Source organism: Erpetoichthys calabaricus, chromosome 4 (genome assembly GCF_900747795.2).
Source record: "Erpetoichthys calabaricus chromosome 4, fErpCal1.3, whole genome shotgun sequence".
In the NCBI taxonomy this organism is placed as follows: domain Eukaryota; kingdom Metazoa; phylum Chordata; class Cladistia; order Polypteriformes; family Polypteridae; genus Erpetoichthys; species Erpetoichthys calabaricus.
Genome location: NC_041397.2, coordinates 270,150,233 through 270,163,847, shown reverse-complemented (window position 1 = coordinate 270,163,847; position 13,615 = coordinate 270,150,233). Strand labels below are relative to the sequence as shown.

The window sequence follows — 13,615 nt, the reverse complement described above, 5'->3', positions numbered from 1 at the left end:
GCCTTGAACACGTTTGTATCGTACTTAACATTTCACATTTTGCCCAGTAACATGGTTTGTTGTACCTGTGTATGTTTTTCTTTCAATTTATTTTAAGACCTATGACTGAGATTAAAGAATATAAAAACAGATGTGTTGATAATAGTGTGGTCAGAAAAATGAGGAGAAGGTAGAGAGAAACCTGGACGTGCCGGAGAGACTGTATTACTGGGTTGGGAAAAAGATTATTTTTATTTATTTTTTTTTATGTTTGTTATGGGTATTAAACTCCTGCCATTCAAGAGAGCTCAGGGTAACTGAAGTAAAGAGAGTTTTATGTTAATCTTTACCTAAAGGGTGCCTGCAAGTTGGAAAAGAGATGTCACTTGAATGTTAAACATTCCTCGATCCTTGTGTGTGGAATATAAAGAGGGGTGGTGTTAAGGGTCTAGTCAAAGTGCCCTGTGGGTAAACCTGAGCCAACTGGCATTGGCATGGCAGTGAGACTTTTCTGGTCAGTTTTTTGGTACCCAAGCTCTTCAGTCAGAAGGTCATTAAGGAGTGCCAAATCTTGTGAGACCCATTTACAGGAGCCTTTTTGCTGAGGCTGAAGACGTCGTCCTCCTTGCCCAGTGGAGAGACTCCTGGTTGTGCAAGAAAGGAGAAGAGGGTCTCACACAGCCAGGCAGTAGATGAATGAAGACTGGTTTCCCTTCCACTCTCTAGTGTGCCAACATCGGTTTCATAAGGGTTCTTATCGGCCTCATCTTTGATTCCCCCCATCTCTCTCTCTGCACAATGAACTGTGGCTTTTCCCTTTTGTATGAGGCTTGGAGGACCTCAAGAGTTCTATTTCTACAACTTATCCATGTTTTATTATATTTTTACTGTTTTTTACCATATTTTTTTTACTTGTTTCTCCAAAAATATGAACACATGAGTCTCAAAGATGTTAACGATACACGTTTGGTTAGTAAAGTGGGTAATGTGACCACTGTCACTTAATGTTCCTGAAACTAATCAAGACTGGAGGATTTTCCAGTGTAGAAGTGCACCATCTGCATGGCAGAGTACCGGTGATAGTTGGTTCAGTTACCAGTGCAATGGCTGTGATGCAGCAGGGTGCGTTTGGTAATTGGTAAAGTTACAAACTGGGTGAAGCACTTTGAACTTGCACTCAGTCATGGGCACTACAGAAAATGAATTGGACTTTGAGTGTTTTACATTTTGTTATGTAATTTACTTCAGTTACAAAGTACAGACATTTGAAACAATGATTTCAAATATTTAAATTCATATATTGGTACACCTGACCCACCCTGAGAGCCAGCAGATTGTGCAAATGACTTAAACAAAGGAAACTTCTACAGCAGAAGCACTAAAACATCCTCTACAGGCTGTTAGAAAATAAAGCTTTCTTACAGCAAGAGATGGACCTTTCTGTTTCTTTAATGTCAGTACTAAGATGACTAGAATAAAATTTAATGAGCCACTGTTTAAAAAAAAAAAAAAAAAAGTGTGCTTTTAATCAATTAAAAGTTTAGCATTTTCTTTGGAACTGGGAAATTTCACCAACAAAGTGTTCTATGAACAATATCTTTTTTTCTTTTTTTAACCCCCTTTTTCAAAATAGGCAATTAACTTAAAAGCTTTAATTTCCTGTTATAATTTAATGATCATTCTAGCAACTCCTGATTTAAAGGTTTACAGTAAAACGTCTGTTACTGTTATACACTTCAACAGAAAATCAAAACCCACAATATTTAGTCAAGTCACAAATTCAAAAGTTGGAGTGAAATGAAATTGTTCATTATACGCAATCATGAAAAAGATGAACTTTCACAAAAAATCTTCTGAAATGTCTCCTGCCAAATGAAACAAATTCATAGAAGTGGAGGTGAAACTTTAATTCAAGGAAAAAATGTATCTGCATTAAATACGTAAACAACTGGTATTTTGTTCACAGTAAGATAAACATACAATATGAAAAGTATTTAAAAACTGACCATTTAAATTAGTTTGCAGCGTTTACAGGCTGGTTACATTTCTCTTCATAGTTCACCTCATCAATCACGTAAGATGAAAGTGCTTTTTTGAAGTCTCTCAGTGGACAATAAATATCACTGCAGCCTCTTACAAGTTGATCCTAATAATATTAAAAACAAAGAAATCCAATTACAAAATGCAAAACACAAACGATTTAAACTTTAAAATGGAGTGCAGTGTTTAACATGTATAACAATTTTGTTCTCAGACCCCCATTTTATTTCCATCCCGTTTAAGACACTCCGAGGTGTTGTTTCCAAGCTTGCCAGTTAAATTAAAGTTACTGATGTGATATTTGAATGTTTTTATTCCACATCACTGAAAATGCACGCCACACAATCCAAGAAGTTGCCCTTCAGATTCTATAAGATTTTTTGAGTAGAGATTCCTCCTCTGACAGGTGCAGCCTGTTTGTACAATGAACTGGTCAAAAGTATATTTAAAAAGAAAAACTCCCTCATTTGAATTGCACAAAGGGAGAAAGAGAGTGGAGATTAGTGAGCTTCTGAGATCAAACAAAAGTAAAATGGCATCATATTAATTATCACCATCACACAATCACTTGCCAATTAAACAATGCAAACATAAAAAACAAAACAAATCAGGACGTTGTTTGTAATGCAGCTGTACGAGTTGAACTCACTCTTGACAAATCAGTATGCTGCACTAATAAAGTGAAGGTTAATAAACAGACACTTCATACGACAGTATTTGTGTTTATCATTAGTTGTCTAAGTATCAGTGTGATGCATAAACTGCTAGTAGTGTCACGATATTTTATTACATATGAACACTTCGCACAGGCGTAGTTATTGTGAAGGAGAAATCTGTGCAAGCCGCATACCAACAGTGAGCAGGGCCTGAATGAAGACTCTTGGAGCCGCCAGGTAGCATCGTCATTTATTTATTCATTTATTTGATAGATACTGAAAACAGCGACTATACTTGCTGATATTATTTATATTAAAATGCATGCCTTCTGCTGTCTTTGCCATTTATAAATAAAGTTTCAATGAAGTTCACTGGTCCGTGGTTAAACTCTGTTTCCTAATATTCACATTTTCGTACATTGTAACCTGGATCAACAACTCATTGAATAATTCATTTTATATTCTTAACACAGCTGACTGGTATTTCATTTAGGCCGTGTACCTCGCTTGCTGTAACGGCTGATCAGCACAATCAGAAAGTGAATGGAATACTCGCAGAACTTACAAGTTCTGTTCAGGATCTCCCAAAGAGCCTGTTGCAGATGTTATCTGTTTTTATTGTGAAGACACCAACAATTTAAGAATCCATGAATTTGAACACTAGTTTTTAATCATCTTAACTATATTATTTATTATGCCTTATTAATAACTTTGTGTCTTTTCTTTCTGATAATACAAAAACTGTGTAACTAATGTATTTCCTGTTAAAGTCTGCAATTTTTGAAAAAGGTTTTTACACAAAGATTGCCCTGGCCCTACTCGGCAGACATACAGTATTTGTTCTTTTGCCCACAATCCCCTTGTCAAGTGCAGAGTATCCTCTGCTATCAAGGCATCATTAAGTTATTCATTTACTTTGCTTTTGCAAATCATAACATTGTCAAACCCCCTTAATCCAAATTCAGGTAAAGTATATACTGTATAGGAAACAGTCCTGGACAGCAGTCCATCTCAAAGTCCACTCACACACACGATGTAGAAAAGTCATTTCACCTACAACTGCCAAGTCTTATTGATATCAAAGGAAAACTCTGCATGGACACTACATGGACATAGGATTCTAGAAATCAGCATTTCCCACTGTAACCTCTTCATAGGAATTCATTAATTTTACTATAATATTCCTTTCACCCTAAATCATTTGATTGTGTTTCTGTATACAGCATCAATATTCTGATTTGAAAATTTTCAAATAATGTTTTGGATGACATTACTACACGATGTTAGTGACAAAGATCTTTGTTTGGAGGATACTACTGGGCCAGTTTGGGCAAGTATTATTAAAGTATTAGTTGCCACGCAGTGGTGTCCATGATGTACTTGTGCATCTGCTGTCTCTATGTAATTAATCAGAACCTTTACTTAAAGGTGTGTGTTGTTATTTCTGCTTTTTTGGCAATGCAGCTCATATATTCTCCATCTAAACTTAAACATCTTGACTGTCATCCACGATTGGTCTCCCTGACTTTTCACCAGTTTTCACCAGTCGCTTGGAATTACACAGCGTCCTCGCCATATTCACCAGTCTAAAAGAGGCCCCTCGCGGATCTATGGCGAGGACACGTCAATTCCAACTATATGGACATCTCACCGCGTTCACTGGCATAACGCTAGGGCTGTCCGAGGAATAAACATCCTCTTCAGAAAGTGTCTGTGCCCTACTCTCCCGGCTGTTCCAACTTTAGGCTCGCCCTACTGAATGCTTAGTCCATCACTAACAAGACCTCGCTTATTAACGACCTCATCTCCCAGAAGGTAGTGGACATGTTTGTTCTTACAAAAACTTGGCAACAACCTGGTGACTATTTACATTTAAACTTGCTGTCCCTTCCTGGCTACAGCCACATATCTAAACCCAGGTTTACAGGAAAAGGGGGTGGCCTGGCTGTGGTTTATAAATCTACCTTGACAATGAAGGAACTCTCCTTTTCTGAAGTCGCATTTTTTGAATATGTTGCTGTGAAACTGGTTTCCTCCCATCCTGTGCTGTTAGTTTATCGCCCTCCCAAATCTGTGGTGAACTTTCTGTCTGAATTTAATGAACTTCTCCCTGTAATCTCATCTCTTTGCCCTGCTGTAATTGATCTTAGTAACTTTAATATTTATGTTGATATCAACTGCTCTCTTACAGCTGAATTCATCTCAACTTTGGAATATTTTGACTTGACACAGCATGTTGATTTCCCCACTCATACCCATGGTCATATTCTTGATTTGCTTTATTCAAATGGCTTCAATAATATCTCTGTCTCAGGTTCACTCTCTGGTATTTCTGATCATAAGCTTATTGAATGTAACTTTAGTCCTTAAGGGAGCAAAGTTGCTAGCCAGACTTCAGCCACCTGCTCCTGTCCCTGGTGCACCCATGAGCTCAAAGCTATGAAAGCCACTAGCTGGCATCTTGAGTGGCTTTATGAGAAAACAGGCCTCATAGTTCACTCACAGCTTTACACTGACCACTTACTTAAATACAGGGATGCTCTTAACACTGCTCGTTCCAACTATTATTCCTCACCATTTACAGCTTTACACTGACCACTTACTTAAATACAGGGATGCTCTTAACACTGCTCGTTCCAACTATTATTCCTCTCTCATAAATGGTGCTAAGTCTAGGCCTAGAACTCTTTTTAGGACCGCTAATAAACTCCTCCAACCCCTTTACTAGCATGCCCCATTACAACTGAACAGTGTCAGGCTTTCTTACATTTCTTTGATACCAAAATTGATCAAATCTATCACAGTTTCCCTTCCACACCTCAATCACTCACTCATTCCGATCTGCCATCTCCATCATTAAGACTCATGTGTTTCTCACCTGTTGACTCTCTCGCCATCTTTGAACTTATTAAGTCTAATTCCTCCTCGTCTGCTTGATCCTGACCCTATTTCTCTGCTTAACACATGCTCATCCATAATTAGTATTCCTATTGCCTCATTGGTAAATGCATGTTTCATTTCAGGTTCTGTCCTTACTGCCCTCTAAACTGCTGCAGTTACCCCAATCCTTAAAAACCTAACCTGGATCCTACTTCTCACTCTCCAGTTATAGGCCTATTTCTAATCTCCCTTTCTTGACTAAGGTGATGGAATGTGTGGTTGCTACACAACTCCATGCTTTTCTTATAGACAATACACTCTATGAGCCTTTTCAGTCTGGCTTTTGCACACAGCACAGCACTGAGACAGCTCTTCTCCGTGTAGTTAATGATCTTCTCCAGTCTGCAGATTGTGGTTCACTTAATATTCTCCTCCTTCTTGACTTAAATGCAGCATTTGACACTGTTAATCATGTAATCCTCCTGTCATATCTCTCTGCTGTAGGGATCTCTGGCTCAGCCCTTCGATGGCTCACATCATATCTTTCTAATAGGCAACACTTAGTCACACTCGGCTGATATAAATCGTTCACCTCACCTGTGTCACATGGTGTCCCTCAAGGTTCAGTCCTTGGGCCAATACCTTTTCTACTTTATATCCTTCCTTTGGGTCATATTATTGGCAGACATGGCCTTAACTTCCACTGTTATGCAGACGATATAAAGTTATATCTCAGTACACACTCCCCGACAGACTCGCCTCCCAGCACACTCACTGACTGCATCACTGATCTTAAGCTATGTATGGAAAACAACTTTCTCAAACTTAATGCCAATAAAACTAAAATGTTACTGGTAAGCCCAAACTCCCAACTTTCTAAGGCATCCAATTTCTCCGTTTCTGTTGATGGTAGGGTGGCACGGTGGAGACCAGGGTTCGCTTCCCAGGTCCTCCGCGTGTGGAGTTTGCATGTTCTCCCCGTGTCTGCGTGGGTTTCTTCCGGGTGCTCCGGTTTCCTCCCACAGTCCAAAGACATGCAGGTTAGGTGCACTGGCGATCCTAAATTGTCCCTAGTGTGTGCTTGGTGTGTGTGTGCGTGCCCTGCGGTGGGCAGGCGCCCTGCCCGGGGTTTGTTCCTGCCTTGCACCCTGTGTTGGCTGTGATTGGTTCCAGCAGACCCCGATGACCCTGTGTTAGGATGTAGCAGGTTTGATAATGACTGACTGACTGTTGATGGTATACTTGCCAAACCTGCTCCTGTTGTCAGAGATCTTGGTGTTTTGTTTGATTCATCACTTAACTTTGAGCCCGCCTCCGTCCATTTCTGTCCTTTAATGATGCTCAAACTCTGGTTCATTGTTTCATAATGTCTCGTACTGATTACCGTAATTCCCTCTTCGTCTGCCTCCCTGCAAAATCTATACAGAAGCTATAGTACATTAAAAACTCCACAGCCAGAGTCCTCACCCACATAAAGTGTTTTGCTCACATCTCCCCTGTTCTCTCCCAGCTTCACTGGTTACCGGTTCCATCAAGGATTAAATTCAAGATTCTGCTTCTCACCTTCAAAGCCCTACATAACCTTGTCCCTCTCTAGCTCACTCAGCTCCTACCTCCTTACACTCCTTGTCGCTCTCTCAGGTCCTCAAGCAGCAATCTCCTTACTGTCCCACGCACCAGACTCTCCACCCCTGAGACTGCTCCTCTTTCTCCACTGTTAAATCTCAACTCAAAACTTTCCTCTTCTATGAACTTTTGTCTTCTGTGTACATTTTTTTTTACTCTGTATGTAAACTGACCTTGGGTTTGTGAAAGGCACTCCATAAATGCAACTTATTATTATTATTATTAATATTACTGAATTTAGAAACTATAAATCACATCTTCATAATGCATTGCTTTGTTTTGTTTTACTTTATTATTCAGCTGAGGATCTGATCTTTAGCCCTCTGAAGATATTGTTTATAAAGAAGATTTTGATGTTCTGTATGGACAGTAAAATTTTCTATATTTATACCTACCTTACCCAAGTAAGATACTTTGACAAACGCCTCTTTTGAAGAGCGGTGTTCGTATAATTCCAAGATGACATCAGCACCATATGGAGGCCACTTCATGTCAAAGATGTCCAGAGCCATTAGGAACGGCATCAAGGTTGTGTCATGCACAGAATACAAGTGAAACTTTCTAAGGAAAAAAAATAATAATAATCATTCTAGATTAAAGGAGACACTAAATACACTTTATAACAAAGTCATTAAATTTATTAGAAATATTTGAGTTGAAAATACCGTGGTGAAGTGCAAACCTTTGCTCATTCTGAATGCACAAATCAGGAGTTAAAAAAAAACAATGATAGGGAATAATATTGGATTAAAATGCTTGTAAATAAAATTCAGATGCATGAGGCTGAATTAAATATTTATGTCGGTTAACTAAGCCTAAGGTACAATGTCAATAAAAAGTTATTACATCCTGTTTAAATGTTCTCTGTTGTAAAAATGTTTCAGTAGTAACTCACAGTAACTCGCCCTGCACCTTCACTTTGCTTCTTCAGACAAATGTAAAGCTTGATGTCTAATTTAAAAATATAATCCAAAGATAATATTCACCTAATATAAAGTGCTCTCAGCCTGCACTGTACAAAAATAAATTGAATTGAACTGAATTAATAGTCAAATGTGCTTTCAAGTGTGTAAATGTGTCCCTTCTATTGTGCTGTGTTTTATCCAAATAGCGAGTCACTCACTGTATTTTTAATATAATACAGTTTGTCTTGTAGAATGCTAAAACAAAGTTTTAAGTGTAAGTGATAACATCATTCTTTTCACATTTTGTTTAGGGTCAAACCCTGGCTTCTCCATGAGCCTAGTAGGTCAGAAATTTGCCTTAAAATTGGTTATATATTTTCTTCACCAAAATCCTTAAATTCAAACAAACTGACAAAATAAATAAGCCAAAATACTTTATGTTGGCCCGGACAAATGTTCATACAGCATTATGTTTAATACATTTCATTTTAACGAAATGTACATTTCAATATAACAAATGTTTTTTTGACCAAAAATGGCCACCGAAGATAATGAGATGCAAAAAATACTTAAATGTCGAACCTATACTTTCACCAAGTCTTGGGAACAATGCCACAAGCTGTCTCTTTCTTGTCAGAGCAAACAAAATTGACAGTTTGTTGCACAATTTGTGGTCTGAGGCAGTCTCAAGGCTCAGCCAAAGTGTTGGCGAGATATGATACACATAGCTAACTGCGTGGGCAGTTGTGTCATGTGCATATGCTGTACTGTTTGAGTTTCACAGTGCTTCTCAAAAGTTTTCTTTGTGATGAACAAAAAAAGGTGAGAAACGGTGTCAGTTTATGCTGAAAAAAAAGTTAACAATCCTGAAAAAAGATGATTCCAGAATGAAGCAAAATAACGTGGTGAAAGCATTCAGAATCATACCTTCAACACTGTCAATAATTTTAAAGATCAGAAAAAAAAAAGAAAACAAAGTTAAAGATCGGCACCGAGACCTGCGGTAAAAAAAAAATTACAAGCACATTTGTATTTCTACAAAAAAAAGTTACATCTAACATCTAATTTTCAAATACAATACTTTTTCAGTTTAAGAAGCCCTGTTTTTTTTTTTTTTTTACACAGGTATTGTCAAACTGGGGTCACAGAGTTAGTTGCACGAGAGACATAAAGGTGAGTCCAGGTTTCCAAGAAAAATACAGGGACTTTATTGCTATACAGAGAAGGCAGGTACAGTCTCAAGACTTCATTCAAAATAGAAGCTGTTACTTCAGCCATGAAGCACACGAGATAGGGGCTGTGACACAGTAATCTTCCTGCTTCAGCTCCCATCTTCAGATTAGAAGAACACCAACAGCTTGGAAACAACGCTATGGCAGACCAGGAGAGTGTGAAGAACAACACATCAAAACCCAGTGTTAAATGTTCTAAACATTCTGCAACAAACACGTTATGTGGGAAGACTGATCCTGCTGAGGACCACCAATTGCTTTACCCTTGGTTTACTGTTTACAAGACACAACAGAGCAGCAACAGTGCTATCCTTTAGAGATGGCAAATCGCCAGTGACCCTAGTCACAATATTATATGTATTTTACCCATATTCATTACATCGAAATTTCCATTATAACAAAATATTTTTATGTTTCAATGAACTATGTTAACAATGAGATTCCACCTGTACTTAAACCACAATGTTATTTGTAGCTGTGAATGGAAAGAGAGATTTTCACCTCTGTTTTCCTTTATCCCGTCAAGATTTTAAAACACAAATCAGATGTTCCAGCATTACACTGCATTAACTATTTTGCTTCTTAATTATATATGTTATTTTCAACAGATTAAGTTATTTATTTACTTATTCTATGGTGTCTCCAATTTTATGTTCAATCTGCTTTCCAATATCACAATCAACCAATGTTAGAAGAGTAATAAATTGTATTATTTATTAAGGGATACAACATATAAATTAATTATGGGCAGCCATTAAACAAAGCAGTGTAACTGGTTTATTACTTCAACTTTTTCAATGAGATTTATATGATGTTTAATTAAGATCAGGAATCAGAAGTTAGCCTGCAGGGAGAGCTATTAAAGTAAGTGGACAAGTTTAAATATCTAGGACCACTGTAGTCCAAGATGGAAAATTAGATGCTAAAATAATCCACCAAGTGCAGCATGGATAGAAGAAGAGTATTGTGTGATCGAGGAATTAAGGTAAGGTTTTTAAGACCGTGGCAATACCAGTAATGATTTAAGGAGCTCAAACATAGGCAGTAAAAGGAGCAAAGGAGAAGAAGTTAGATGCAGCAGAAATTAAAATACTGATATAGTTGTGGGGACTTACAAAAAAGGACAGAATAAGAAATGAGACTATCAGAGGTACACCAAAAGTGGGGAGATATCTAAGAAAGCAGGTTGAAGTGGTATGAATGTGTGTGCAAATGAGTAATGGGAATGGAGGTACTGGGGAAAAGAAAGCGAGGTAGGCCAAAGCAGAGGTGGATAGATAAATTAAAGAAGATTTGAAGGAAAAGGGTCAGACTGGGGAAGAGGTGCAAAACCGAGGTGTCTGGAAAAGGTTGATCAAGCACAACGACCCCACATGTAAGTGGAAAAAGATGAAGAAAGAAGAAAAAGATTTAGATTTAGGATTGACATGATTCTTAGATCTTTTTTAATATTATGTGGAATACTGGAGAGAGATGCTGTCATTTCTTCCTCAACCGTTTGTAGCTTCTATCTCTCTGCTAGATTTGCTGGACTATGCAGCTCTCAACCACTGCTTTGTCACTTTCAGTGTTGCACTCAACACCTTTGCTGCATCTCCGCAATCTCGCCAATGGTGGCTCTCATAATCAGCCACACAACTGCAACTTGAGATGATCCCTCCACTGCTTCAGAAGTGGGTGCAACATTGCAAGCAGCTGAAATTAGTTGATGGGATGTTGAGATGTAGGAATAGCTAATATAATGGCACTGACATAAGCACCTGCTGGGGAGCTATGGCACCTCACCCTCAGGAATGGCCTCCTATTTCTAAGCCACGTTCCCATACAGGGACTAAAACAACTTTATTCTTGCCTTTCAAAGTGAATTTCTCTGAGTTTCTCACTTTGCCCTTATTCAGCACACTCCCAAATATAGTGTTAGAGCACTAGTAGCATTCATATTGAAAAAACACTGGCTTAACTGACTAACCTGTGCTTCTGAGGCACTACAGGGAAAACCACTGCTCTAGATTAACACTTGTTCTATCATATCCCAGTTGCCACTCAGCAGACATTTTATTGTTCTACTTGCTTTCTTTGTTTTCAATGATACTACATTTTTCTGTGCAAAAACATATGCTCAACAGGCAGTGAAGAATTTATTGAAAGATCTCCATCTGTGGAAAACATTTCATTGGAGCTAGTTAGTTTTTAATACAATTAAGTCAAATTGTTTTAAATAAGTCGACAATACTTTCAATTAAAGGAACTGTTCAATAATTAAGAATATGAGGTAAACTGTAAAACTAAAGCCGTTTCAGGATCAGAACACAAAATACTTTCAAGAATGTGCCAGTGCCTGCTCATATTGATCTACTGCACTTTTTTGTGGCATACTGACAAAAGTAAGATATAATAATAAAAGCAAATGAGGAATACTAAATCTAGAGAAAATGGAAGAACAACAGAGTTTTCTCAGCTAGCTATTCTGACATGAAATGACAATATTTAATAAATTTACTTTGCGTTTGGTGGAAAATGTAAATTTTCAGTAAAACACTTCTGTCAACACATACCTTAAATTTTCTAAAGAATCTTGGTCCTTAAGTTTATTCTCAATATTGCTGATCAAAAAGCTTAGCAGCTGCCCAACACAGAGTTGAAGAGAGGTGCTTAAGGAATAAATCAAAATTCATTTTCATTAATTTAAAATTACTTTATAACTGTATCCATTGCTGAATTATAGTCCAATACATAAAATTAAATTTATTAATGCAATAAAGAAATCATTTACGAAAGCAAACAAAAAAAAAAAGATGTACACTATGCCAAGGTTAAAAAAATATATAATATGGCGAGAATGAATACAGTATACTTTAATTCATGCAGGGGACTGAAACCCATATTAGAAGCATTAGCAGGGGCAAAACCTGGGCACAGTCACTAAGCCACACTCACTCTGCGCCAGTTTTAATTTATTGAAACTAAGTCTTTGACATACTGATACAACTACCTAGAGAAACAACAGCCACAACGTAATTTCCAACACAGATGATCAGAATGTCTACGCTTATCCACAATCACTGAGGTAATTTAGGGCATGATGGTTGCTTATTTGTTCCTATATTTTTTTAACATACCTGTTGCTTGGCTCATAGGCAAAATACACTGTTTCAACTGCTCGTTTTTCTATAATTTTCATTAAGTAGTGCACACAGGAAGGGCGGGCTAAATCATGGGCCTGGAAAAAAAAACAAAAAAACAAACATACACCAATTACTGCAACTTACAAAAAAGTTTACATGGTAGCTAAGTATTTTATTATTTGACTCAACTGCAAATAATAATGACAGATAATCCTTCCTAAGCTGTAGAGTTGAAGTCACACTTGTGTTGATAGGTGTAAAATAGACACTTCCTTGCCATCTTATATAAAAACATCTACACGTGGAAGTGTCTGTCGTCTGTCTGTCCCTGAAGTGTGAGGCTACGGCAATGAAGCTCAAAGAGCCGGCAAGGTGGCCCCAAGTTAACGTGTCGAAGACAAACTCGCTTACTCACTGATTGACAAGGTGGGCGAGCACGTCCACAAAATGAAACCGCCGACTCTGCATTTCAATAGTTTCTAGGAGCCCGGGCTTTTTACAGCACTGACTTACACAGCTGATGCTCTATAAATGTGGCTAATTCTATGCCAACAATAAGAACTAAAAAAAATAAATAAATCAGATGTCATAGTTCTAGGTTTTGGTATTAGACATGGCTGCCATCCTTTAATTTTCTTGCCTGATAAACATTCACTCTCCTTTCTCGCCATGGAAAATATCTGAAAAAGACAGTCATAAAAAAATAATACTCTGATTAAAAAAAATGAAAAAAAGCTGATACCCTAATTAATTTGATCAACTCCTAATATAACAGAAGGGTTTTGATAATGGTTGAGGCAGAAGTACTTTATTTAAAATGAGTTTTATTCTTTTTAATTGACTAAATCAGCTTCAGTAACAGTACTTGTGCATCACCTATGAAAGCCTCCCACCTTAATCATATGAAATATCATCTTGTGTGATATGTGACTTTAACGGTCTGGGCTTTCAATAAAGACAAAATAGTGTTTTACACCATTTACTGAAATAAGTAGCACTACACAAATCAAAAGTCTTGAATCACTCCATGAGAGAGAGAGAGAGAGAGAGAGATAGATAGAACCAATATAGTACAAACAAAACTTTATAAACACTACATAACAGTCATGCGAGAAGACATTTTCCCCTCTGCGATTAATAGAGTATATATTAAATTTAAAAAAAAATCAAAA

At 37.5% G+C, this 13,615-nt stretch overlaps 1 protein-coding gene across 2 annotated transcripts in view; it reads right to left on the bottom strand.

Annotated features, from left to right (window-relative positions):
• Positions 1–1,805: 1,805 nt before the first annotated feature.
• The window catches only part of acp6 (acid phosphatase 6, lysophosphatidic), a 40,659-nt gene continuing 28,849 nt past the window's right edge, over positions 1,806–13,615 (bottom strand). Inside the window, exons 7-10 of one of the 2 annotated variants that reach the window (XM_028800791.2) lie at positions 12,438–12,538; positions 11,874–11,969; positions 7,577–7,742; positions 1,806–2,125 (exon numbers count right to left, since the gene is read on the bottom strand). In XM_028800791.2, coding sequence (XP_028656624.2) covers positions 1,994–2,125; positions 7,577–7,742; positions 11,874–11,969; positions 12,438–12,538 — 495 coding nt within the window. In that variant the 3' untranslated portion in view covers positions 1,806–1,993. The remainder of the gene's footprint in view (positions 2,126–7,576; positions 7,743–11,873; positions 11,970–12,437; positions 12,539–13,615) is intronic. The other variant, XM_051926209.1, reaches the window with a different exon arrangement.